Source organism: Odocoileus virginianus, unplaced genomic scaffold (assembly GCF_023699985.2).
Source record: "Odocoileus virginianus isolate 20LAN1187 ecotype Illinois unplaced genomic scaffold, Ovbor_1.2 Unplaced_Contig_3, whole genome shotgun sequence".
In the NCBI taxonomy this organism is placed as follows: domain Eukaryota; kingdom Metazoa; phylum Chordata; class Mammalia; order Artiodactyla; family Cervidae; genus Odocoileus; species Odocoileus virginianus.
Genome location: NW_027224320.1, coordinates 2,146,887 through 2,172,497, shown reverse-complemented (window position 1 = coordinate 2,172,497; position 25,611 = coordinate 2,146,887). Strand labels below are relative to the sequence as shown.

Here is a 25,611-nt window from a genome sequence, read left to right as displayed (position 1 = left end):
TGGGGGCTGTCCACCCTGCGGCCTGGCAGGTTGGGGGGTGGCTGATTTGACAGGACTGGGGAGGCCTCACAGGGATGCAGCTCAAAGCTCGATGGCTGTTGCTGGGCTTGTGTCCCTGATACAGCGAGGTCCCTGGTGTGATGCCAGTGCCTGGGGCTGCTCTTCCATGGGGGGTGCCCTTGGGCCCGTCTGGCCCTTGGCCCCCCTGGATCTGACCGCATGGCCTTGCCCCTTCAGCATGACCCCCTCACGCCTGTGTCGGCTTCCATCGAACTCATGCTGGTGGAGGACGTGAGGGTCAGCCCGGAAGAGCTGACCATCTACAACCACCCAGACGTGCAGGTTCGGCTGCCCCATCCCCACCCCACTGCCCCCTGTAGCAACCCCCGGGGACCCCTCACCTCTGACACCAGCCCGGCCCCTCCGCAGGCGGAGCTGCATGTCCGAGAAGGCTCTGGCTACTTCTTCCTCAACACCAGCAGTGCCGATGTGGTCAGGGTGGCCTACCAGGAGGCCCGGGGCATCGCCACGGTGAGTGCGCACCCCTCCTGCCTCTGCGCGTCGGCCGGCGGGTCGCATCGGTCATGGCGCAGGGTCTTCCGATTTTCCCAGGGGTCACTGCAGACACGCTCGAGCTGCCTTTGTGGTCCACACTGTGTCTCCACAAACTACCCACGCTGTTAGCTACCTAACGGTTTCCTTTCAGTCGGCCTTTCAGGTAGGATGGAACTATTATTACATAAGCGACAACCGGAGGGACTGTTGCCTTGACGGACACATTGGCTTTTTCTGTTTCTCCATGTTCCTTCCCTGACCCCCCACCCAGCTGTGACCACAGAAGATCTGAGCCTTCCACTCTGATTAGTGCTTTAGTTCAAGTTTTCTCTTTCTCCATATTGCTCTGTAGCCTGGACAATGATGATGATGATGATGATGATGATTTGGCAATCATTTGTAGTCAGCCATTCTCTCCTTGTGGGGCATTTGGGTTGTTTAAATTTTTTTTTTATTTTTAAGAAAGTCGCGCTATGGGGCTTCCTTGGCAGTCCAGTTGAGACCCCATGCTCCCAACGCAGGGTGCACAGGTTCAGTCCTTGGTCAGGGGACTGAGACCCTGCATGCCACGTGGTGAAGCCAAAAAATAAAAAAAAATACAAGGTCTTCCTATGGCTATGACAGAGTAAAGGCAGACCAACCCAGTGTCCTAACTGTCTGTGTATCAGCACAGCGAGTTATTATACGGTCAGGAAAACTGAACTGTGTTTAAAAGGAAACCCTCAGGACGGAGTGTGTCAAACCCTCGATGTGAGTTGCGACCACGACACCATGCGGTATCCTGGCATCGCAGCTCTGCTGTGAGCTTTGGACCACTCGGAGCCTAAGACCTGTGTTCCCCTGGTAGAGGCTGCTTGCCAGGTGTTGAAGGAGTTTTACGGTCATCCCAGCGCCAAGCAAGACTTTGTCCCGGACTCGAGAGAGGCCGGGCATTTGGTGCTTGACGCCTGGTGGGGGTTGAGGCGGGTTCACCCGCAGTCTTGCCGTCTGCACTTGCTGTTGGCACTGCCTGTCTGTGCGGGGGAGCCCTCGCCACTGGCAAGAGCATGAAATGCGCATTCTGGGGAAGGCTGCCATCAGACTTAGCCTTCACAGAGACCTGGTCCCACCAACTCCTTTTAGAAACACAGCCGGGTGCCTTTGCTTGGACACCTCGCTCTCTCAGCCGAAACCCTGCAGGTCCCTCTCTCTGACTTTCTGCATCTGGTGACTGCCTTGATGCCAGGGTCACAGCATCAGTTGCTTCGGAAGTGAAACAGGTGTAGAATGAGTGAGGCAGGTGAGCGGGATGCAAGGACCACGCTGGGAGGGGCTAGGCTAACCTCAGCATGTGGGATCTTCCCAAGTCAGGGATCGAACCCATGTCCCCTGTATTGGCAGATGGATTCTTAACCACTGACCACCAGGGAAGTCCAGTATATTGGATTTTGTCCAATATTTTTTCTGTGTTTCTTGAAATAATCGTGTGGGTTTTTTTTTTTTATTTTTAATTCTGTTGACACGATGTGTTACATTAATTGGCTTTCAGATGTTAAACCAACCTTGCATTCCGGGATAAATGCTATTTGATCATGATATGTAAATTTTTTTATGCATAACTAGATGTAGTTTGCTGGTATTTAATTGAGTGTATGTTCATATTCCCGAGAGATACCTATTTGTGGTTTTCTGTGTGTCTTTGTCTGGTTTGGGTATCAGGATGTCAGCCTCATGGAATGGCTTGGAAGTGTTCCCTGTTCTAATTTTTGGAAGAGTCTGTGTAGAATTGGTAACAACTACTCTTGAATATTTGGTAGAATTAACCAGTGAAGCCACGTTGTCACCCGCTTTGCTCATGGGTAGTTTTTTATAGGAATTCAGTCTCTTCACCTTTTATTGGTCTGTTCAGATTGTTTCTTTTTGAGTCAGTTTTGGTAGCATGGGAGTTTCTAGGAGGATCCAGTTTTTTTGCTACATTGTTTTTCTGACATTTTCTTACCTTCCCCCAGTGGGCAACCTTTGTCTTTAGCTCTCTTGTGGAGCTGCAGTATAACATACCTGCTTTTCTCAGAGGCAGAATCAGGGATGTCAGGGCCTCTTAGGTTTATTGCCGTAAATCAGAGCAAGAAAAAGCTGTCCCTTGGCGCCTGTGGACAAGCGTCTGTTGTTATAGGGAGTCTGGGCACAGCTGGATGCCTGAGATCATAGGAAGGTCCCCCGAGGCATTGTTGTTCCTTTCCTCCAAGAAAGGACAATCCCCTGGCCGTTCCTCTTCCATGTAAATGAGTGGTCACCAGCAGGTCCCTCCTACTGAACAGAAAACCTCAAATTGTAAATGATTCCAACTGCCTGAAATATGCCTTGCTTTGCTTTATCTCTGGAGATTAAAAATAACTCCCCTGTTATCTAGAAGAGGGACGTGTCCAATTCAGAAAAATGTGTGTGGTGCCAACAAAACTTGGACTCCTTTTTATTCACACTTAACCTCCCACCACACATTTTGAGCAAGTCCTGAGGGCAGCCCAGTGGCCAGAGAGAGACTTTTCCTCCAGGAACAAGAGCCTCTAAGGGTCTGTGATGGACTAGGTAGGCTACTGCTGCAGATACTGAGCTCCCTGTCCAGGGAGGCATTCAAACCGAAGTTGGCATGCTTGTCTGAAAGACTCAAGATGGGATTACAACATCAGAGTCAAATCTTCCCAGAATTACGAACCCCTGCTCACTCCTGCAGTGTCATATGATGTACAGTCCCTGTTGGCAGCGGACTTTAGGCTTGTCCCTGTCAAGGCAAGCATGATGTCCCCCGTTTATAGATGGTCCCAAAGAGCTCGAGCTAGAGCTACAGCAAGGAGTCCCTTGAACTGCAAGGAGATCAAACCAGTCAATCATAAGGGAAATCAACCCCAAATACTCACTGGAAGTACTTAGGCTGAAGCTGAAGTTCCAATGCTTTGGCCACTTGATGTGAACAGCCGACTCATTAGGAAAAAACCCTGATGCTGGGAAAGAGTGAAGGCAGGAGGAGAAAAGGGCGACAGAGATGAGATGGTTGGATGTTATCACCGATGCAATGGCCTCGAACTTGGGCAAACCCCGAGAGACGGTGGGGGACAGGGACACCTGGTGTACTGCAGTCCATGGGGTCACAAGAGTCAGACATGACTTGGTGACTGAACAACAACGACAAAAGAGCTGGAGCAGTTCTCTCTCCGCGTGGTGGACGTGCCTTCGCCCACGTCTCATCTTCCATGGCTCTTGCTGAGAGGGGCTGACCCCTGCCCCAGACACGACCCCGTGACCCATCTAGTACCGTGTGTGGGGCATTCCAGCAGCGCCCATGAGGCAGGCCCTGCCAGGATCATGTTTGCCCAGAAGGTGTCCTGGAGGGACCTCGGCCCCTGGGATCTCTGATGTCCCCGACCTCAGCCCGCGCAGACGCCCCTGCAGCTCCAGATCAGTCAGAGGCCGGTTCCTTTGCCTCCCCCGCCAAGGGCACGAGGGATTTTTCATGGAGTGTTGACAGCCGATGACGGGCCCTCACGGCGTCTCAGAGCACTCCTTCTGAAGGACATTCACACGCTTCTGCGGCATCTTCCAGCTGCTAATTAGCAGCATTCTCATTTCCCTTAATCACAGAGACAAGGAAGCCCACAACAGTTCTTCGATTAGCTCAGAGGAGATGTTTCTTTCCTTCACTCTCGAGGCCCATTCAGAGGCAAGAATGGCTTGTGGGTGCGTGTTGGCTTCTGTGCGTCTGTGGGCGGGGGCCTAGCGCGGGCACCCCTGGGCTGCTGTGGGGCGATGGTGCCCTCACGATGCTCCCAGGACTGCAGAGGCTCCCACGGCCCCAGACCCTCTGCCAGCCGCCTCTCTGTCCTGCTCGGCTGGCTTACGCACGGGAGGGTTTACCTGTTTTAAGCTCGGCGTTTCTTCTCATCACCTCTTTACATTTCACATGCTCCCTCCTTGCAGAAGCCATGTAGTAAGTCCAAGAGTGGCGGGAAGGAGCCAACACTCAGGCCTTTCATCAAGGCAGTCACTCTGCAAAGGCGGGTCCCCGTCATGCACCAGCCCGTTGCAGGCTCCGGGGACTCAGCAGTGAGCAGCCAGCCAGGGCCCCTGCTCTTAGGAGCCGACCCCTCCCCTGGGTCCTGAGCTGCGGGCTGGCCCCCATGATGCTGCACCTCTGAGGAGGTGCTTCGGCGCGGGGCGGGGTGTCCCTCCCTGAGACGGGGTGGGTGGGAGGTGGCAGCTGTGCGGCATGAACTCAGGTGTGTCCCACCTTCTTCTGGAGAAGGGACAGCGAGCAGAGGAAGCAGTCCCCAGCCTGGCCCTGTAGGAAGCCTCGGGGCTGGGCGCGGCCCCTTGGATGGCGTTTCTCATCTCAGTGTGACCCTGGCCACCCCCCACCAGCCTCGAGGGTGTCCACGTCTGCAGGGGGCACAATCCTCACCTGCGGCATGGGCCTGGCCGCCACGAGATGTTGCTGGGCACACACAGAAGACAGAAGCTGATGGCACCAGTGACATTCAAAGATATCCACAGGGTCCTTGCTCGTCTACAGATGCTGCTTGTCAAGGGACAAGTGTGACGTGTGACGGGCCTGGGAAGTGTGGAGCTGTGAGGATGCATCCACACCTTGGGGCCTGGTGGGCGCGGCAGACGTCCGGAACAGAGCTGCCCCTGGCTCCACGGCAGCGTCTTAACGAACAGTGATGTGTCCTCAGCTCCAGAGAGCTGAGAGGGCTTCCTCTGGGCTCTCGGGGGGCTGAGTCACCCCTGAGGAAGGAGAATTGGTTCTGGGGGTGGATTCGGTCATCTCCCCTCCTGCACACGCATCCCCCCCGCATGTCCATCAAGTGGCAAGTGGGTCTGGAGCCTGGAGAAGCAGGTGGTGACGCATGCACAGTGGGGGTAGGGACAGGACCACCCGCCAGCCTGCCCCCTCTCCTCCTCCAGAGCAGTTTGTCTCCAGAGTGGCAGGCGGGCTCACGCGTGGGGCACCGTTCACCGTCGGGTGAGCTGGCAGGGCTGACGTGTGGGCGGCCTGTGGGCCATGTGGTCCCTCTGTGGGCTGCTGTCCTCTGCCCTGTCACCTGGGAGGTGCCTGGACGTCCAGCTGCTGGGAAATCAAGTGGGAGAGAAACCGATTTCCTCACTGTCATTTATATCTTTGTTTAAAATGTGAAAAATGGCTCGTTTGAAGGAGAGACAGAAACGCCTCCCCTGCATGCCCACCCCCGCCTCGCGGGTCTCTCCCCGTGGGTGCAGCGAGCCATCATTTCTCTGCCTTCTGAGTGACGTGCCGCTCCCGACGGTGGTGACGCTTGCAGGGGGATCAGGTCGGAGTCCTCGCGTCTCCCTGGGATGTTTAAGTGGTTTCTCTTTGGGGGACGTGTAATCAGCCAGGTGAATCGTCCACCACAGAACTGGAGACCCGTGGGCCTGACCACCTCCTGTCTTCAGTGTATTTGATGTCAGGATGGCTCGGTTGTTGTTTGGGGTGCCGGCAGGGTTTCCGCGCTGGGATTTTTATTGAGTGACCTGGGTCCTTACGTGCAGCGCCCTGAGCATCCTTCATCTGTGCTTGTGCCCCTGAGCCCCGAGCCCAGCGCTGCAGGCAGTTAGCCCGGCCTTGTCCGGCCCAGCCCCCTGCCCGACAGCTCGCTTCTGGCTGCTGGTGGCGTCCGGCTCTCAGGCGTGGCCAAGCGTGGGAGAAGGCACCCTGAAATGATGGCTCGGGCACTGTGCTCCCTCCCCAGTGCCGCCCTTTGAGGCTGGGTTCCTACCCTGGGTGGGCCTGTCTCTTTGTATGTCGCTGAGGGGTGTGGACTAGAGTCAGCGCTTCCCCGATAGATGAGGGGCCCTGGGGTTTGCAGTTCTTTCTGAATCCTGGTCTCGATGAAGCCAGGATGGAAGCCGAGCTGGTGGAAGCGTAGGTCTCCGAACGTTGACCAGTGCCTTGCAGCGGTGACCCTGGATCTCAGCGCACATACATTGCAGGGCTAGGCCGGACTCGAGGCTCGGCGCTGAGGGGGCGGTAGGTGCCGCTCCAGCCTTGGGGCAGATGCACAGAAGGTCTGCCTGCTGACCAGGGGGTGGCAGAGCTGCCTCAGGAGAAGTGAGCAGAGGGGTGAAGGTGCCCACCTGGACAAGGGGGGACTTGGCCAAAGAGGGACCTCTGGACGGGGCTGAGGCTGAGAGGGAACCAGCAGGTGGACGCGGGGGAAGAGCCCAGATTTCAGGGCTGGACCGTGCAGCCCCAAGGGGCAGGCAGGGCCAGCTGGCCGGAGGGTGACGGCCATGGGGGAATGCGGTTTGCGGTGACATCAGAGCCCTGGGCAGGGGCCAGATACGCCAGGTTCTCGTAGAACATAAAACTCACTCTGTGTAGCCTTTGAAGGCTTTTAACCTATTTGGTTGTCTCCTGACTTTTTTTCCCCCCACATGTTCTTCATATTAAAACTGCAGCTTTGCCAACATGTAACCGTTCTCTATACCCAGTCCTACCCCCAGTGAATATAGGCCACAAACTGCAGGCAGCAAAGCCAGACCAGATGGAGGTGGGAGGCCGTCACAGGCCCACCCGCTGGCTCCGCGACATGCCTCCACCCGCCCAGCCCCCAGACATCCACCTGAGGTGCCCATCTAAGCAATGCAACAAATCACTGCAAGTGCGTCTGCCGCGTGAGAAAGTGGTGATGATGCAGGCTGTCTGGGGAGAGGTTCTTCTGAAAGTGGCATCCCTGGAAGGAAGTAGAGAGAGAAGAAGGCTTAAAGAGGGTCTTTGGCAAGGAAAGCCGAGGACAGGAGCTTGGAATACAGGAGCTCAGATGGGTTCATTCACTCTGAACATTTTACATAGGCTCTGCGTCAAATATGGGGAAAGTGTGGCAAAGTGTGAGTCGCTTGGTCACGTCTGACTCTTTGCCACCCCCTGCACCTCTGTCCATGGGATTCTCCAGGCAAGAACACTGGAGTGGGTTGCCATTTCCTTCTCCAGGGGATCTTCCTGACCCAGGGATCGAACCTGGGTCTCCCACACTGCAGGCAGATTCTTTACCATCTGAGCCACCAGGGAAGCCCTCAAACACAGCAGAGATAGAGATGAATGTGGAGATGGGTGAGATTCGAGGAGCTCACGGTGAAGACGTGGTAGCCTCCATGGCCCATTCCCAGGTTCTGAGAGTCTGTGAGTCCAGATTAGGATTCCTCAGCGATGGCTTTGTGGGGAAAGCAGCCGCCTCACACCCTACCAGCATCAGAGGAGACCCCGCAGGATGCCCCTCTCTGATGGGAGCTGCAGCAGGTGGCCTGGACAAGCAATATGGGATCCTGGCTGTGAATCCTCTGTCCGCCGAGCTCTGACCACCCCGCCTTGGAGCAGCTTCCATTTCTTCTCTGTAATTTGTGCCATGTTGCAAGAAATACTTTGAGATCTATCCCGGCACTAACATATCACATCCCAAGCCCGTCGTCCGGCTGGCAGTGGGGGCTCACGACGAGGGGTGGGCGGGGCCAGCTTTGGGTTAGGGTTTTCCGAGCGGGCGATAGGCCACTGCCCTGAGCAGCCATGTGAGCGCACCCCGCCCCCGCCTTGCAGGTGCACCCTCTGCTCCCCGGCACCGCCACCGTCATGATCCACGACCTGTGCTTAGCCTTCCCCGCCCCCGCGAAGGCTGACGTCTACGTCTCGGACATCCAGGAGCTGTACATCCGCGTGGTGGACAAGGTCAGTGTCAGCCTCCTCGTATGCTGCCTCTCTTTAGCCACACAGGAGCCGGGAGCATGGTGGGGCTGTGGGGAGGCGCTTTCCTCGCATCTCCCCTCCCCTCGCAGAGCTGTCTCACCTGGCATCCTGGGCTCAGCGCAGGGCGGCCTCTGGGCGACGGGTCCATTGTCATCTCAGTCGACACTCGCAAAACCTGGCTGTAAATCCCCCTGGAAGGTGTCCTCACATCGGCCCTGGCCTGGGGATTCCTAGCCTCTGGCCACTGCAGGTGACTAGCCAGCCAGGGCATGAATTTTCTCCCCCGTCTGTACTTTTTGGCTTCTCGGAAATTCAGTGGCATATGAATAAAGCACACTATCGCCGAGTGCTTCTACAAAATGAATGCATAATAGACCTAGGCTTTTATTTAACGTGAAGATGGATTTTGTGTAACTCAAATACATGAGGTGGCTGCAGCGGTTTCCAGAGGAATGCTGTCAGGGTCCTGTCTGCCCAAGGGAGAGAAGGGTTAGCTATTAAAGGCAGCATTCACGCAGCTTGGACTTTTTCACAGTCACTATTCTCTGAGCCTCAGATATGCCCTCTCTGATCTTGTTTCTGCGGGCGAGTTGCTTCTAGACTTGTGTTCTTTCACTGAGCACTTCTGAGTCATGTTTCCCAAAGTTTTCACCATGTGCAGTATGTGCTGCCAGGTGTGAACTGCGGAGCGATTATTAAATCCCCACTGTATGCCTGTTGCCATGCTAAGCTGTGGATCAGCTCTCTAACTCGGGCCTTAGTTCTTTGTGCTGAAGCAGAGCTGATTGACAATGGTGTTAGCTTCAGATGCACAGCATAGTGATTCCACTTTATATATGTGTGTGTACACACACACACACCACGCATATGTGCTGTGCTTAGTTGCTTCAGTTCAGTTCAGTTCAGTCGCTCAGTCGTGTCCAGCTCTTTGTGACCCCGTGGACTGCAGCACGCCAGGCCTCCCTGTCCATCACCAACTCCCAGAGTTTACTCAAACTCATGTCCATCGAGTTGGTGATGCCATCCAATCATCTCATCCTCTGTCGTCCCCTTCTCCTCCTGCCTTCAATCTTTCCCAGCATCAGGGTCTTTTCCAATGAGTCAGTTCTTCATATCAGGTGGCCAAAGTATTGGAGTTTCAGCTTCAACATCAGTCCTTCCAATGAACACCCAGGACTGATCTCCTTTAGGATGGACTGGTTGGATCTCCTTGCAGTCCAAGGGACTCTCAAGAGTCTTTTCCAACACCACAGTTCAAAAGCATCAATTCTTTGGCACTCAGCTTTCTTCACAGTCTCAACTCTCATATCCATACATGACCACTGGAAAAACCATAGCTTTGACTAGATGGACCTTTGTCAGCAAATTAATGTCTCTGCTTTTTAATATGCTGTCTAGGTTGGTCATAGCTTTTCTTAATCGCTTCAGTTGTGTCCTACTCTTTGTGACCCCATGGACTGTAACTTGCCAGGCTCCTCTGTCCATGGGATTCTCCAGGCAAGAATACTGGAGTGGGTTGCCGTGCCCTCCTCCAGGGGATCTTCCCAACTCAGGGGTCAAACCCAGGTCTCCCACATTGCAGGTGATTCTTCACTGTCTGAGCCACCACAGAAGTCGAAGAACACTGGAGTGGGTAGTTTTTCCAGGGGATCTTCCCAGCCCAGGAATCAACCGGGGTCTCCTGCGTTGCAGGCGGATTCTTTACCTGCTGAGCTACCAGGGAAGCCCATATATATATTATTTCCGTTATAGGTTATTATAAGATGTTGAACATATTCCCTGTGCTATTGGCAGATCCTTGTTGTTTATCTACTTTATATGTAGTCTTGTGTATCTGTTAATCCCATCTTCATTTATCCCTCTCCCAGATGTTAGTTCTCTCAGAGTGGGTTGTGACCTTTATGCCACATTTATGCTTCAGGCAAAGCATCTGAGTATCCCCCCGAGGCCCCCTGAACACAGAAAGCATGTCAACAGCTTCCGCTTGTTGGTAGGCTGATGGTGTGGAGGTCACGGTGGGCCTCTGGGTGTGAGCTCAGCAATGCTTTTGCAGAGAGCTGTAGGGCACCACAGGTGGTGGCTTGGTCATTTGAAGGCCATCCCGGAGTCTCTTCCACCCACGATGTAGGTGGAGATCGGGAAGACAGTCAAGGCGCATGTCCGCGTGCTGGACTTCCACAAGAAGCCTTTCCTGGCCAAGTACTTGGCCTTCATGGACCTGAAACTCCGGGCAGCCTCCCAGATCGTCACGTTGGTGTGAGTTCTCTTGGGGTCGGGGGTCAGAGGAGGGCACCTGGGGGGCAGCGGCAACGGGTCTGCCTGGGGGAGAGGTCCCAGCCCCTCCCTCTGCTCCAGGGCCCTTGATGAGGCCCCGGACGACCATACCGCCTCCTTCCGCGTCCACGGCGTGGCCATCGGCCAGACCAGCCTCACCGCGACCGTGACCGACAAGGCCGGACAGAGAATCAGCTCAGCCCCACAACAGATCGAGGTAGAGCTGTTCCTCCTCACGCCTCGGGGGCCCGGCCCGGCCCCTGGGGCACGTCAGCGCCCTGTGGGGGTGGGCGTGGGGGAGGGGTATGCTGTTTTTTGTGGTCGGCTGGGACTTTTAGGGGCAGCCCAGGTAGCCCCATGGAAAGCGAAAGTGTTAGGCACTCAGCTGTGTCTGACTCTGCAGCTAACCCCCTGGACTGTAGGCCGCCAGGTTCCTCTGTCCATGAAATTCTCCAGGCAGTAATATGAGTGGGGAACCATTCCCTTCTCAGGCGCTCTTCCTGACCCAGGGATGGAACCGGGTCTCCCGCATTGCAGGCGGGTTCTTTACCACTCGAGCCAGCCGGGAAGGCCCCCCGTGGAGAGGCCACATGAAACCGCTCTCCAGGGTCCTCTGTTTAAGAGGGCCTTTCCTGGTCCCGGGGGTCTGGGAGCCCAGGAGTGAGGGGGCTGGGTTCCCTCACTCTGTCTGGGATGTAGGGGGCCTGGTGTGGCTCAGAGGAGGGGAGTGACTTGTCACAGACGGGGGAATGGATGGGGAGTGAGCAGGTGGGTCTGCACTCCAGTGTGGAAGCAGACACTGATGGTTGGGACTCTGGAGGTAGCAGGCTCTTTGCGGGAGCCCGTGCTCACGAGAGCAGCCGTTCTGGGTGAGGGAACTCGGGGCTGGTGTTGGGCTGAGACGGGAGCCCACGGCCGCCAGGGCCGGGAAGTCGTGTCTGACTTTATCCTTCGGGGGCAGCACTGAGCTGCTTCTGCCACGTCCACTGTGGGCTCAGCCTCGCGGGCTGGGGGACTTCGTGCCGGCGGCTGTGGGTGGTGCTCCAGGATGGCGGTGCGCCCTTCTCCTCCGGGTGAGAAGGCAGTCCCATGTGCCTGTACTCAGGGCCACCCTACTGAGACCATGCCTCACGCACATGTCACCCCTGGGCTGACTGGCACGTCTTCGGGCAAAGCGGGGATTGTGGGGTTGTAGGAGGAAGAGGTGGGGGCTTTGCCCTGCCGCGGAGACAGGGCCTCCGCGTCCTGCCCCCCACCCCGAGTCCTCCTTTCCTCATCTGGAAAATACTGAGGCCATGGGGGTAGAGAACTGTTCTAGATGATTATTCAGTAGAAATCTGGAAACTGTGCAAGAGTCAGCCTTCCAAAGGGGAGCTGGGGAACCTCGAAGGCAGTGGGTTGGAAACCTGGATGTGCGCCAGACTGTCATGGGGACTTGCTGAAACACACAGCAGGACCCACCTCTGATGGGCAGGTCCCAGGCGGGCCGGGGAGTGGGTGTTTCTGCTGACCCCACCAGAGCGGAACACACCCCTGGGAACCTGGGACCCCACGCCCTGCCTGCCTTTAGAGGCAGGAGTCTGTGCACTGTGTTCCCGTGTCCCTGGAGTTAAAGGGTGACCGCGCCAGGAACACGATGGCCTCTTTCCCTATTGTGTCTCCATGCCTAGGTCTTCCCCCCGTTCAGGCTGATCCCCAGGAAGGTGACGCTGATTATTGGGGCCACGATGCAGGTGGGAGTTCAAGGCTATGCCCTCCCCCCACCACCACCTGGGGCTTCCTAGTGGGCTGTGGGGGGGAGTTCTGGGGTGTGGGCACCCGGGGGTCTGGCTCATGGGCCCTGCTGCCTACCCCCTCCAGATCACCTCCGAGGGTGGCCCCCAGCCCCAGTCCAACATCCTCTTCTCCATGAGCAACGAGAGCGTGGCGCTGGTGAGCGGCGCCGGGCTGGTGCGGGGCCTCGCGGTGGGCCGTGGCGCCGTGTCGGGGGTCGTGCAGGCCGTGGACGCAGAGACGGGCAAGCTGGTCGTTGTGTCGCAGGTAATGGCGGGGTCGCATCAGAGGCGCCCTCCACGTCCGCCCTCTAGGGCGGGGGTGCTCCGCTCCCCAGGCGGCTGGCGGGGCGCGGAGCCGTGGCAGGGAGGTTCCCCGTCTGCTGGTGTGGGCTCTGCTCCTGAGGACCACCCCTTTCCCAGGGTCTTGCTTCTGCCCTTGGAGCTGGAAGCACCTGCCTGTCAGCTTCCCCCCTCACCAGGTCAGACCCGCTCTTGCGCCCCCACGGTCACCCTTCTTCAGACCGAGGGTCCCTGAAAGTGAAGCTTGCTTGGTTATGTTCGACTCTTTGTGACCCCATGAACTATACAGTCCATGGAGTTCTTCAGGCCAGAATACTGGAGTGGGTAGCCTTTCCCTCCTCCAGGGGATCTTCCCGACCCAGGGATCGAGCCGGGGTCTCCTGCATTGCAGGCGGACTCTACCACCTGAGCTACTGCTCCTTAAGGCTTGGGGCCCCAGGCTCTCCCTTCCCGGGGACGTTCAGTGCAGGGCGGTGGCAGCGGTTGTGACAGCAGACGCTGTTTTCTGTGCGTGCTCTCGGGACCCTCTGCTCTGCCTGGGCGCGGCTCACCCACGGCTGCTCTAGGCCTGAGCTGGTGCTGCGCACGTCAGAGCCCTGCCGCCTTCAGTCCGTTCATTCCCAGCGGGGTTTGCAGACGTTCTCACAGGAGAGCTGGGATGCCGTGGGCACTGACACGCTGCGGGGGTTATGGTGTGTGTTTTTAGGGGTGCATGCTGGCTTGGCTGCCGTAATCCAGGGTAACTGGGCACCCGTAGTATTTCAGACCGGGATTGATATTTGCAGAAGAAAACCTGAGTTATCTACTAGGATCTTTGCTCAGCTAGAGGTTAAACTGTCTCCAGGCCTTCTCGCTGGAGTGGGGGACATTTCCCAGCAACTTTTCTGGGTCGGCAGAGATGCTAGAGGCCAAGTCAGGGGACCTCACCCAGGAGGGCCCCTCATCCCCACCTCACACGGTCGCTCTGGCCCCAAGCAGGTGGTGGCGGGCGTCTCGGTCTGCCGTTTTCCTCTTTTCCTGGGGTGGGCACTTCTGTGGGCCTCTGGGAAGGACAGAGCAGAGCGTGTCCCCGCCTGGGAAGAGCTCAAGGTGCCTGGTTCTGCCCCATGTCTGTGGCCAGCAGTGACCTGCAGGAGCAGCGACTGGGTGGTCCGGCCATGCTGGAGCCCCAGCTCTAAGAGACCGCTTCCTTCCAGGTGATGTGACTGTGGACAGAAACTGGGTCCCTGACAGTGGTCCAGGAGTGCTGCTGACTTCGGAGGATCAGAGCACTCAGCTCTGGGACCCTCTGGAGGGGGTGGGACTGACCTTGACCCAACCCTGAGTTCATTGATTCACGCCTTTCCCAGCAGTTCCAGTGTCTCTCCAAGTATCCTGGTCAGACTGCAAAGTCCTTTTGAATCACAGGGTGGATACTCCAAGTCTATCAATTTTATAAAAACAAGGAAGTACCAGGCGTGTTGAGAGTAAAATTAAGCACAGGGAGGGCCTACTTCGTCCCTCTCTAAAGAAAGTGTTGCAGCCTCAGAAGGGGGAGTTTCGGGCAGGGGCCCATTGTTGGCACGTAGCCCCCGAGCCCTGCCAGCCTGAGCCCCGAAGTCCTCTTCCCAGGATCTCGTGGAGGTGGAGGTGCTGCTGCTGCAGGCTGTGAGGATCCGTGCGCCCATCACAAGGATGAGGACGGGGACCCAGGTGAGGTTCCATCACGGGGATGAGGACGGGGACCCAGGTGAGGTTCCATCACGGGGACGAGGTCGGGGGCCCAGGTGAGGTTCCATCATGGGGACGAGGGCGGGGACCCAGGTGAGTTTCCCATCACGGGGACGAGGGCGGGGACCCAGGTGAGGTTCCATCACGGGGACGAGGTCGGGGACCCAGGTGAGGTTCCATCACGGGGACGAGGACGGTGACCCAGGTGAGGTTCCATCACAGGGATGACAATGGGGACCCAGGTGAGGTTCCCATCACGGGGACGAGGTCGGGGACCCAGGTGAGGTTCCATCACGGGGACGAGGTCGGGGACCCAGGTGAGGTTCCATCACGGGGACGAGGGCGGGGACCCAGGTGAGTTTCCCATCACGGGGACGAGGGCGGGGACCCAGGTGAGGTTCCATCACGGGGACGAGGTCGGGGGCCCAGGTGAGGTTCCATCACGGGGACGAGGGCGGGGGCCCAGGTGAGGTTCCATCACGGGGACGAGGGCGGGGACCCAGGTGAGGTTCCATCACGGGGACGAGGTCGGGGACCCAGGTGAGGTTCCATCACGGGGACGAGGTCGGGGACCCAGGTGAGGTTCCATCACGGGGACGAGGTCGGGGACCCAGGTGAGGTTCCATCACGGGGACGAGGTCGGGGACCCAGGTGAGGTTCCATCACGGGGACGAGGTCGGTGACGAGGTCGGTGACCCAGGTGAGGTTCCATCACGGGGACGAGGACGGTGACCCAGGTGAGGTTCCATCACAGGGATGACAATGGGGACCCAGGTGAGGCTCCCATCACAGGGACGAGGGCCGGGACCCAGGTGAGGTTCCATCACAGGGACGAGGATGGGGACCCAGGTGAGGTTCCATCACAGGGACGAGGGCGGGGACCCAGGTGAGGTTCCCATCACAGGGACGAGGGCGGGGACCCAGGTGAGGTTCCCATCACAGGGACGAGGGCGGGGACCCAGGTGAGGTTCCCATCACAGGGACGAGGGCGGGGACCCAGGTGAGGTTCCCATCACAGGGACGAGGACGGGGACCCAGGTGAGGTTCCATCACAGGGACGAGGGCGGGGACCCAGGTGAGGTTCCATCACAGGGACGAGGGCGGGGACCCAGGTGAGGTTCCCATCACAGGGACGAGGGCGGGGACCCAGGTGAGGTTCCCATCACAGGGACGAGGGCGGGGACCCAGGTGAGGTTCCATCACAGGGACGAGGACGGGGACCCAGGTGAGGCTCCCATCACAGGGACGAGGGCGGGGACCCAGGTGAGGTTCCATCACAGGGACGAGGGCGGGGACCCAGGTGAGGTTCCATCACAGGGACGAGGACGGGGACCCAGGTGAGGTTCCATCACAGGGACGAGGGCGGGGACCCAGGTGAGGATCCATCACAGGGACGAGGGCGGGGACCCAGGTGAGGTTCCATCACAGGGACGAGGGCGGGGACCCAGGTGAGGTTCCATCACAGGGACGAGGGCGGGGACCCAGGTGAGGTTCCATCACAGGGACGAGGACGGTGACCCCGGTGAGGTTCCATCACAGGGATGACAATGGGGACCCAGGTGAGGCTCCCATCACAGGGATGAGGGCGGGGACCCAGGTGAGGCGGAACCTCTCCAGCCCCTCCTGTATGTCCGTGGAGCAGCCTCTGGCAGGAGTCAGGCTCTGGGAGCTGGTTCAGGATGAGCCTGTGGGAGCTGCTCCCAGGACGCTGTTTCCTCTGTTGGGACGATTCTGCAGGCCCTTGACCCACTGGCCTCTGTTTTCCCTCTGGGTCCAGCTTCACTCCCCGCCTCTCCTGCTGCGTCTCCCCCGTGCGCCAGCTCCCCAGCGTGTGGCGCCTACCCCTGCAGTCCCGCGGGGGTGATGCCCCTGTCTCCACCAGCCTGTCGCCTTCCCGCACCTAGAATAGCACCTGGCACCTCCCAGGAGCTGGTGTTCGGATGGCGTGCACCTTTCTCAGTGCTTCGTATGTCATAGTCCACATGGCATGCATCACAGCCCCCAAGGCTGGCTCTGGGGTCACCTCCGCGTCACAGATGAGGAGGTGCTCACGTGGCAGGCTTAGGGCGTCTGCTGACGCCACAGCCAGTGAACGCTGGAGCCCGCGCTGACCCGCAGCCGCACTCAGCTCCACCCCAGCCTCTTGCTGCGTTGCTCCATGTTCGTTTGCCCTTGGATCAGCAGTTGGTAAATCCAGTGTAGGAGGCCGAGTCCACTGCTTGTGAGCAGGGGCCCCCACTAGCCTGAGAGAGATGGGAACAGGGTGAGCTGGCCTGCCAGGGGGGCTGCAGGCCCCTCAGAGCTCTAGACGGTCATTCAGGAATGGGGTCCCTCGGCCCCAGAAGGCTGGGCGGGGAGGGGCTGGCGCTGTGCTGTGCCGGCCACCAATTCGGGAGGACTTGATCGAGGCCCCCCTCTTGCCCTCAGGAGACAGGGCGGCAGCGGGCCCTGGGGGACAGTGCAGGCTGTGTCTCAGGGTGTCCGGAGGCTCCGGACATGGATGTGGGTGGTCACGGGCCTGGCTTCTCCCCGCAGATGCCCGTCTATGTCACCGGGATCACCAACAACCAGAACCCTTTCTCCTTCGGCAACGCCGTGCCAGGCCTGACCTTCCACTGGTCTGTCACCAAGCGAGACGTCCTGGATGTCCGGGGGCGGCATCACGAGGTGCTCACGCCCCCCCCCCCCCCCGAGACCCCACCCATGACAGCCTGTCACTCCCGCGTGAGGCTTCCTTGTCTGCGTCCACGCTGTCCCTCCCAGGTCCCTCCCCTCCAGCTCTTCACGTGCCTCCAGCTCCCCTCTTGTGGGTCCCAGAACAGGCTGCAGCCTTTTCATCTTACGCTCCTTCTTGCCAACTAGCCGCCCCACCCAGGGGCTTGGAGGCAACCTGCAGGTGGAAGCAGCAAAATGACAGCCTGGTGGGACAGTCATGCAGGTCCCAGGATGCCAGAGGCCCTGGTTGGGGGTCCCCAGTCTGTAGCTGCTGACCCCCTTTCTAGGATGTCACCTGCCGCTGGCAGCCCTGGAGTTTTCTCCAGGTGTATCCCAGGACCCTACCCCATCCCCTTAGGCTCCCTAGGGGGTGCCTGGCCCCTTCCCAGGTCTGTGCTGGAAGGTGCTGGAAAGACACGCTGCCCCATGTGTGAGCTGAGGCCCGTGTGTGGGGAGGCAGACATGCCCGGGTGACCCAGTCAGTGGGCTGTGCAGCGGGCCCGGGTGACCCAGTCAGTGGGCTGTGCAGCGGGCACTGGCCCTGTGACTCCAGGCAGTGACCCCAGGGGGGCCTCGGTCACACGGGGCCTGAGTGCGGCTGCTTCCCGGGGTCTCTCCTTGTCTCATTTGTGGACAGTGGGGGCCTGGAGAGGGGATCAGACAGGGGATGGGGTCTCTTAGAGGCTGCCTGAAGTTCATATAGTGCAAGACCAGTACCCCCTGACCCCGTGGGACCAGATCCTATCCCCAGACCATCCCCACGGTACCCGGGCGCGTGACTTCTTCACAACCCCATAACAAAGGCTCTGTGGGCAGCACCCCAAGCCTGGCGCTATCTGGGTGATCCGCCCTGAGCCCTGCAGCCAAGGCTCTGAGAAATCCTGCGTGAGGATGCTGGCAGGGCCCACCTCTCGCGCGGGCCCTGGGAATGGCATGAATCACAGCGTGGGGCACCCCACACGCATGCCAGGGTTGGCAGGCCCCCACCGGGGCGAGAGGGGAGGGGGGTGACAGCAAGCGGGCAGCTCAGGTGTCTGGGGTGCCTGCCCCGTGGGGGAGCCGGGCCCAGGCCCCCTCGGGACGTCCAGTGTCTGTTGCAGGCATCGCTCCGGCTGCCGTCACAGTACAACTTCGCCATGAACGTGCTCGGCCGGGCGAAGGGCCGCACCGGGCTGAGGGTGGTGGTCAAGGCCCTGGACCCCACTGCTGGGCAGCTGCTGGGCCTCGCCAAAGAGCTCTCTGACGAGATCCAGATCCAGGTGAGGGGCGGGCAGGCAGGGGCTGCTGTCAGCAGGGGAGTGCCAGCCAGCCCAGGGCTCTGCTCCCCCGGGGCGTGTGGGCACACATGGGGGGGCCAGGGGCCTGCCCTGGGGGGCGCTTGGCCTGCGGGGAGCTATGGTGAGGCTGGTGGGCCCTGAGCTGGGGCTCTGAGGTGCCGTGGGAGCCCAGGGCTGGGGCGACCCTGGGCTTCATGGAGGGGAGGCGTTTGGGGCTGGGAGGGCCTGGCAGGGGCGGGATGGGGGGGAACTCGGCTCGGCCCATGCAGAGCCTGGAGGTCTGTTGTAGCTCGATGTGCTTCCAAAGCAGGAGCTGACTCTGAGCTCGGAGTCAGGTGCCTTCTGGGGGGAAGAGGCTGGAAAATCTGAGCCGGGCATGCGTCTAATTGCCTGTATTTCACAAGCGCTCATGGAGGACGAGACGCAGGCAGACGCGCGCCCCCCGCTTCCTGGGCCAGGTCCTGCGAAGCCCACGGGGCAGGTGTTCCCAGGGAACAGGCATTGGAGGGTCCCAGAAGGCCTCGAGGGCTGTGCCCCAGGAGACAGGGTGTGACCCTGTCGTTCACATATGGGACCCGAACCTCAGGACGGGGGTGGCCTGCTTAGGGACCCTCTCCTGCTCATGTGAGACTCACTGGTGTACTGACCTTGTGCGTGAGTGCTCAGCCGTGTCTGACTCGTTGCAGTCCTATGGACTGCAGCCCGCCAGGCTTCTCTGTCCGTGGGATTCTCCAGGCAAAAGAACACTGGAGTGGGTTGCCATTTCCTCCTTCAGGGAATCTTCCCGACCCAGGAATTGAACCCAGGTCTCCTGCATCACAGGCAGATTCTTTATCCCTTGAGCCATCCAGGAAGTCCTTAAATGTAATGTCTGGGTCCCCCTAAATTGCAAAGAAAGACTGAAAGCAACTCTCAGATACATGAGGAAAGACACAGGTTCAAACACCCTCTTCAAGAGGAAACAAGCCATTTCTAGGTCAGGCACACGCCCCACGCAGGGTGAAGAAGCGCATTTTGGAGAGATGCCTGTCTGCCCAGCCCCGCCCCCTACTCTTGCCTGCGTGTGCATACACAGACTCACACACACAGATACAGAGACACACAGACTCACACAGATACGGAGACAGACACACAGATACAGAGACACACAGACACACACACACACACGTTCCTCCCAGCTGAAAGCAAAGCGCAGCGAATTCTGACCCCTGTCCTGGAATTAGAGACAGGGCTTCGCATTTTCTGAATTCTGTGACCTCAATCGGGTCATTTAGCAGCTCCGCATCTTCATTTCCCTGGCTGACAGCAGGTAACTTTCGAGAGCATCGGAAACTCAGACACTGGATCCAGCCCACAGAGGTGTTTTATTTGGCTCACTCAGTGCTTCGAAACAGTCTTTTATTTGTTGCCAACGTTGAAAAATAGGAAGATTTTGTCTAAAAGCCCAGTGTGTGGCTCGTCCTGGAGACGTGGAGTGACTCCACCAGCCAAACTGGCAGCAGATGAGACAGCCTCTCACTGACGGAGCTGAGCCCCCAGGTCACAGTCCCCAGGCCCCCTCGTCTCCCTGACCCCGCGCCCGGTCACCGTGCTGCTGGCTCTGGCGCCCCTCGGCAGGTCACGGGGCAGGAAAGGAAGGCCCCCCTTGTGCCTTCGGCTCTGTGTCGGGGGGATCACAGGGGTTACCTGCCCAGGAGCGGCGGGAGGGGCCTGTCTGGGCGTGTGTTTGCTGTGTGATGCTCAGCCTGTGAGGCAGCTTTGCTCTGGGAGCCATCGGCCCGCGGACGGGCTCACCTGGCCCCGGAGCCCAATGCAGTCCCCGAGGCCCCGTGTAGGGAGCCCCGCCTCTCCATAGTGTCCCCCGCGTCCCAGCCTCGGGAGGCAAGCGCGCCAAGGATGCTTCCCTCCGGGCCCTTTTTACTGATGAGGAAGGCGCGCCTGAGTGTGTGGTCAGAGCAGCTGCTGGAGGCAGGGGACATAGGCCAGTTTTCTCTTCAGAAATCACCTGTTCAGTTTTAGACATAGGCCCTTGGAGCGCCCAGCTGGCCTGATCGTATCAGAAGCCAGCAGGGAGCCCCAGAGTGTGCTCAGCACCCAGGCTCAGGGTCAAGGGTGCCAGCAGCCCGCGGGTCCTCAGAGCGAGGGCCTTAGAACGGTGTGGGCGCCGTGGACTGCGTGCAGAGAGCCGTCTGGAGTCCCCAGGGGAGGGCTGCCTCGTGGGCTTGGGGCTGCCGGGGAGGGGCAGGATCAGATCCCCCCGACATCGTCAGGTGTATCAGCCACTGGCCGGAGGTCACCAGACACTGTGTCCCGGTTTTGAGCAGATTTGGCAGGAGCTTGGCAGGCAGAGAGGGTGCCTGGGGGGTGGTTCTGGGAGAGGCCGATGTGGAGAGCATGTCTGGCTGGGGGAAGAATTCAGACAGAGCCTCCCCAGCCTGGCAGCGTCGCCGAGCAGGACCCCGGGCCCCATTGCTGCATGTGCCGCCTTCCACACATACACCCTGAGAGCTCGGGTTGGGGGGTTCATGCCCCCACCCCGTGAGGAGCCCCAGGGGCTTCCCCAGCGCGCCTGCTGCTCCTGCCCAGCACGCCCTCGGGCTCTTCACGCTCGGCGCTCGCTGCCCGCCCCCCCCAGCTCCTAGCGTCGCTGGCCCCAGGGTCTCTCGGCCCACGGGAGGCACGCCGATCCTGCACGTGGTTCCGGGGATCACAGGAGAACGGAACTCTCCCTCTCCCCCAGGTGTTTGAAAAGCTGCGGCTGCTGAGCCCTGAAATAGAAGCAGAACACGTGCTCATGTCACCAAACTCATTCATCAAGCTCCAGACAAACAGGTACGTGACTCAGCGCGGCTCCCGTCCGACGGCTCGTTTGTCAGTCAGCAGGAGCCGTGCGTGCCGAGGGCCAGCCGCAGTGCCCTGCCGTCCCCCTCCTCCTCCCGGCCACGGAGACGACCCCTGCTCGTCTGCGGCATCTCACCGTGGGCCCTTCTCCTCCTCCCCGCGGCCCAGAACTTCTCACGCTTTCTACACAAATCCGCTTCTTCGAAGGGGGGCAAGTGCCAGCTTGGAGGGGTTCAGTCTCTCGAATGCCCCGTGTCTTTAAGACTTGCCACTCAGTGTGGTCTGGGAATTGGGACATCAGCTGGCGGTCGGGGCACATGAAAAATGCCGATCTCGGCCCTTCCTGGGTGGTGGAGACTCCTGCGAACGCTGAGCAGCGGGTTCTGAAGCCTGCGGGCACACCAGACCCCTGCCCTGTGTTCTAAGGCACTGCTTTGGGCAGCGATGCCTCGTGTGTGAACTGCACTTGCAAAGTCGGGAACTGCAAGGACATTGGAAGAACACACCACACACACACACACACACGGTGGGCACACAGCCAGAAGTGTCAGCGCCCGGCTCTGAGCTGGACTCCGGATCCAAGACGGATGACAGCGCTGCCCTCGAGAAGTCTGGGGGGGGAGAGGGGAGTGTCACGTGAGAAGGGTTGTGATGGTCCGAAGCCACAGCCCAGAGGAGCGCCTTCCGGGCCAGGATTCTGGGGAGGCACGGCCCCGTGGACATGCAGGAGTCGGGTCTCACAGGATGTGTAGGAGTCCTGCAGGTTAAGAGGAGGGCGTCAGTGGAGGGGACAGGAATTTGAGGCAGAAGCGGTGACATTTGCTTAAGGAGTCGTCTGCGGAGGATTTGAGGGGCTGCGGCACAGAGGGTGCCGGGAGGCGGGCCTGGGAGCTTTTCCTTCCTTCCTTTCTTTGTAGCATCATGAATATGTAAAAGAGCAAAGGAGACTGCATCGTTTGCCTTCTCTCTGGTACACATTATCGGTAGTTTTCCGAACCCGCATTCTTATTATAGCAGTGGCCCGTTTTTATCCGGTTATTGGCCTTTGGAAATAGGACAGGGCCGGGCCCTCGCTCCCGTTTCACAGCTGAGCAAGCCGAGGCCGGGAGAAGGGACTGGTGTGTCTGAAGACGCACAGTTGCTGGTGGGCTGTTGCGACTGCCTTTGGGCGCCATCCGGCTCAGAGCCGCGGGCTTCTCATGTTGGCGGCGTCCCTTGTCGCAGAGCGCAGGCTCTCGGCTTCACTAGTTGCGGCTCACAGGCTGTAGGGCGCAAGCTCAGTAGTCGGGGTGCATGAGCTTAGCTGGTCCATGCACGTGGAATCTCCCCAGACCAGGATAGAGCCCGTGTCCCCTGCACTGGCAGGGAGATTTTTATCTACTGAGCCACCAGGGAAGCCTTTACGTGGAAGGGTCTCTTGACTGCAAGCGTCCGTGCAGCTCATGAGACCCGCAGCTCCCACACGCTTCCCTCAGACTGGCCGTGGGAGGTGCTGCTCTACTGGGAACCCGTGGTTTTCCAAATTAGGTTTCACTGGCCCATCGGTGGCCAGTGAGCCGCAGCAGGCTGTGCGTGGGGACCTGATGCATGGTGACGCCAGAATTGTGCTGTTTTCTCCTGTGAGCAGCGGGACTCCTGAACCCCAGGCCCCTCTCCCTGACCATCTTACTGCTGTTGAAGGCGAACATGAGTGTGTTTTGTTTTCCCAAGGGATGGCGCCGCCTCTCTGAGCTACCGCGTCCTGGATGGGCCAGAGAAGGTTCCCGTCGTGCATGTTGACGAGAAGGGCTTCCTGGCATCGGGGTCCGTGATCGGGACGTCCATGGTCGAAGTGACTGCCCAGGAAGCTTTCGGGGCCAACCAGACCGTCATTGTTGCTGTCAAGGTAGGGTCTCATCTGCCTCCGTTTTGGAAATAAAAGCAGAAGCACTGTATTCCCTTTGAGGTATGCAAGTAAATATACTCACCTTCTAGCCAAGAAATTGTAAGAAACTATTAAAGGTCCTAGGTGAGACTATAAAGAAAGCTGAGCACCAAAGAACTGATGCTTTTAAACTGTGGTGTTGGAGAAGACTCTTGAGAGTCTCTTGGACTGCAAGGAGATCCAACCAGTCAATCCTAAAGGAAATCAACCCTGAATACTCATTGGAAGGACTGATGCTGAAGCTCCAATACTTTGGCCACATGATGCAAAGAGCTGACTCACTGGAAAAGACCCTGATGCTGGGAAAGATTGAGGGTGGGAGGAGAAGGGGATGACAGAGGATGAGATGGTTGGATGGCATCACCGACTCAGTGGACATGAGTTTGAGCAAGCTCTGGGAGATGGTGAAGGGCAGGGAAGCCTGGCGTGCTGCAGTCCGTGGGGTTGCAGAGTCGGACACAACTGAGCGACTGAACAATAGGTGAAAAGGTGCAGCACCTCCTGGGTATCAGAGCGAAGGTGCTTGGAAGTGACTGACGGCAATGAACTCCCTTCATAGCTGAGTAACTGTGGCCCAGAGCCGTCCGAGGTTTGCGGGACTGACACCCCCGTGTCCTGACCGGCCAGCAGACACCTAAGCGCGATGAACTCTGCATGTGCTGTGTCCTGACCCGGAAAGCATGGGGTTACAGACAGCTCTGGGAGGGTGAGGAGGCCCGTCTCACAGGCGAAGCAGTCAAGCTGCCGAGCGCTGCCCGGTGACTGGGAGTCAGGCCCTGGGCTTCAGCCCGGGTTGGTGCCCTCTGGTGCCCCCCACACCCAGCATGCCCGTGCCCCCTGCCGCTCTGTGCTCCTTAAGACAGGAATGTTCTCCTGGGCGTCCCCCAGATCGGGTCCCAGGGTTTATCCTGAACAGAATTTTCTCTGCACATCTCATCACAACCACAATGTAATCCTCGCTGACAGAGCAAATACATGTCCTCTTGAATATTAATATTTAGACTCTACCTGGGTCCTGGGCCTCTTTCCTTATTAGTATCTTTTTGTTTCAAGATGGGCATCTGGCAGGGAACCCTCAACCCTAGTTTCTGAGTGAGCGAAAGTGACTGCCGACTCGTCCCGTGTCACCAGATGGCATTGAGTGCCAGCTGTGCGCCCATCCCTGGAAATGGGGGCTTTGAGGGGCTGGCTTTTTGGCCACGATGGATTTTACTGGAGACAGAGAACCAAGGCGGCTCTCTAAGAAGCTTGGATTCCCGGGCTCCCGAAAGCCATCGTCCCTTCCTTTCCCATCCCCCCTTTCCCTGGAGCACCTCTAGGCACCTCTGCAACATGCAGTGTCCCCCAGATACCACCGCCGTCCGAGCAGACATTGTTTCTACTTTAAATGCCTGGAGAGCCAGGTCCTCCAACGTGGCCCAGCATTCAAGGCCCAGGGGATATTTTTGCAACATGAATAATGATCTAATTTTTCACAGTCATGGACTCTGACTCTTGTGGGTTAGATTTCCTCGGAATGAGGCCAGCCACCGCAGGGAGGAGGAGGACCAGCATCTGGGCTGGGACACTGTCTCCATGATCCCAAGTCAGTCTAGCCCCCAGGATTCCTGAGCTGGGAGCAGCTGGAGCGGGCGCCCGTCCTCGGGAGGGGGCTCTCTGGGGAGGCGTCCCTGGCGTGGTTGTCACCGCACCTGCTTGCCGTCCCCAGGTGTCCCCTGTTTCCTACCTGAGGATCTCCATGAGCCCTGCCTTGCACACCCGGAACAAGGAGGCTCTGGCGGCCCTGCCCCTGGGAGTGACCGTGACCTTCACCGTCCACTTCCACGACAACTCCGGAGATGTCTTCCATGCTCACAACTCCATCCTCAACTTTGCAACTAACAGGTAGGCAGTGGGCCCCCCGCATTCCCCACGTGGAGTCACATCTCCATCAGATCCAGATCTGACTCACACAGATGACTGATAACCCTGCAGAGAGGCCAGCACTGCTGAAGGATGAATTCATCACTCATGGTTCCCAAGAGCAGGGAGTTCGCCCCACTCTCAGGACCCCAGGAGAAGCACTGGGCTTGGCCAGGCAGCAGGACTGAGGGGCCACTGCCGAGAGTCTTGATTATCATGAGACAGAAAGTCATTCGGCAGGGACGTCCCCTAATGCCCCAGAAGCAGAAGCCAGAGGTCGGGGCTTGTGGCTGCAGGTTTGTACTAAGATTTCGTGGAAGCTGGAGGTGCAGACAACCCTGGCCCTGCAGTCTGGAGCGCGGCACTCGCTGCTTTCTCTACAAAAGCTGATCGGAGAAGGCGCACGCCTTCCAATGCTCAGGTGTCGGTGAGGACGGGTCTGGCGGTCACTGACCTCTGCGGTGTGCAGGCCCGCCTTCGTGCCGTCTCGCTGACTCCTCAGTGATGCCCGTTTGTAGAGGCCCAGAGAGGTCAAGCCACTTGTCTCAGGCCACACAGCCAGAAAGTAGGGCTTGAATGCCAGGTCCCATGTGCGCTGCAAGGGTAGCT

At 58.9% G+C, this 25,611-nt stretch overlaps 1 protein-coding gene across 1 annotated transcript in view; it reads left to right on the top strand.

The window, feature by feature from the left end:
- The window catches only part of NUP210 (nucleoporin 210), an 89,947-nt gene that overhangs the window by 51,480 nt on the left and 12,856 nt on the right, over window positions 1–25,611 (top strand). The window contains exons 19-31 of the mRNA XM_020872516.2: window positions 238–342; window positions 430–531; window positions 8,138–8,266; window positions 10,413–10,540; window positions 10,640–10,775; window positions 12,229–12,291; window positions 12,419–12,598; window positions 14,245–14,325; window positions 16,879–17,010; window positions 18,159–18,317; window positions 21,076–21,167; window positions 22,887–23,061; window positions 24,809–24,984. Coding sequence (XP_020728175.2) covers window positions 238–342; window positions 430–531; window positions 8,138–8,266; window positions 10,413–10,540; window positions 10,640–10,775; window positions 12,229–12,291; window positions 12,419–12,598; window positions 14,245–14,325; window positions 16,879–17,010; window positions 18,159–18,317; window positions 21,076–21,167; window positions 22,887–23,061; window positions 24,809–24,984 — 1,658 coding nt within the window. The remainder of the gene's footprint in view (window positions 1–237; window positions 343–429; window positions 532–8,137; window positions 8,267–10,412; window positions 10,541–10,639; window positions 10,776–12,228; window positions 12,292–12,418; window positions 12,599–14,244; window positions 14,326–16,878; window positions 17,011–18,158; window positions 18,318–21,075; window positions 21,168–22,886; window positions 23,062–24,808; window positions 24,985–25,611) is intronic.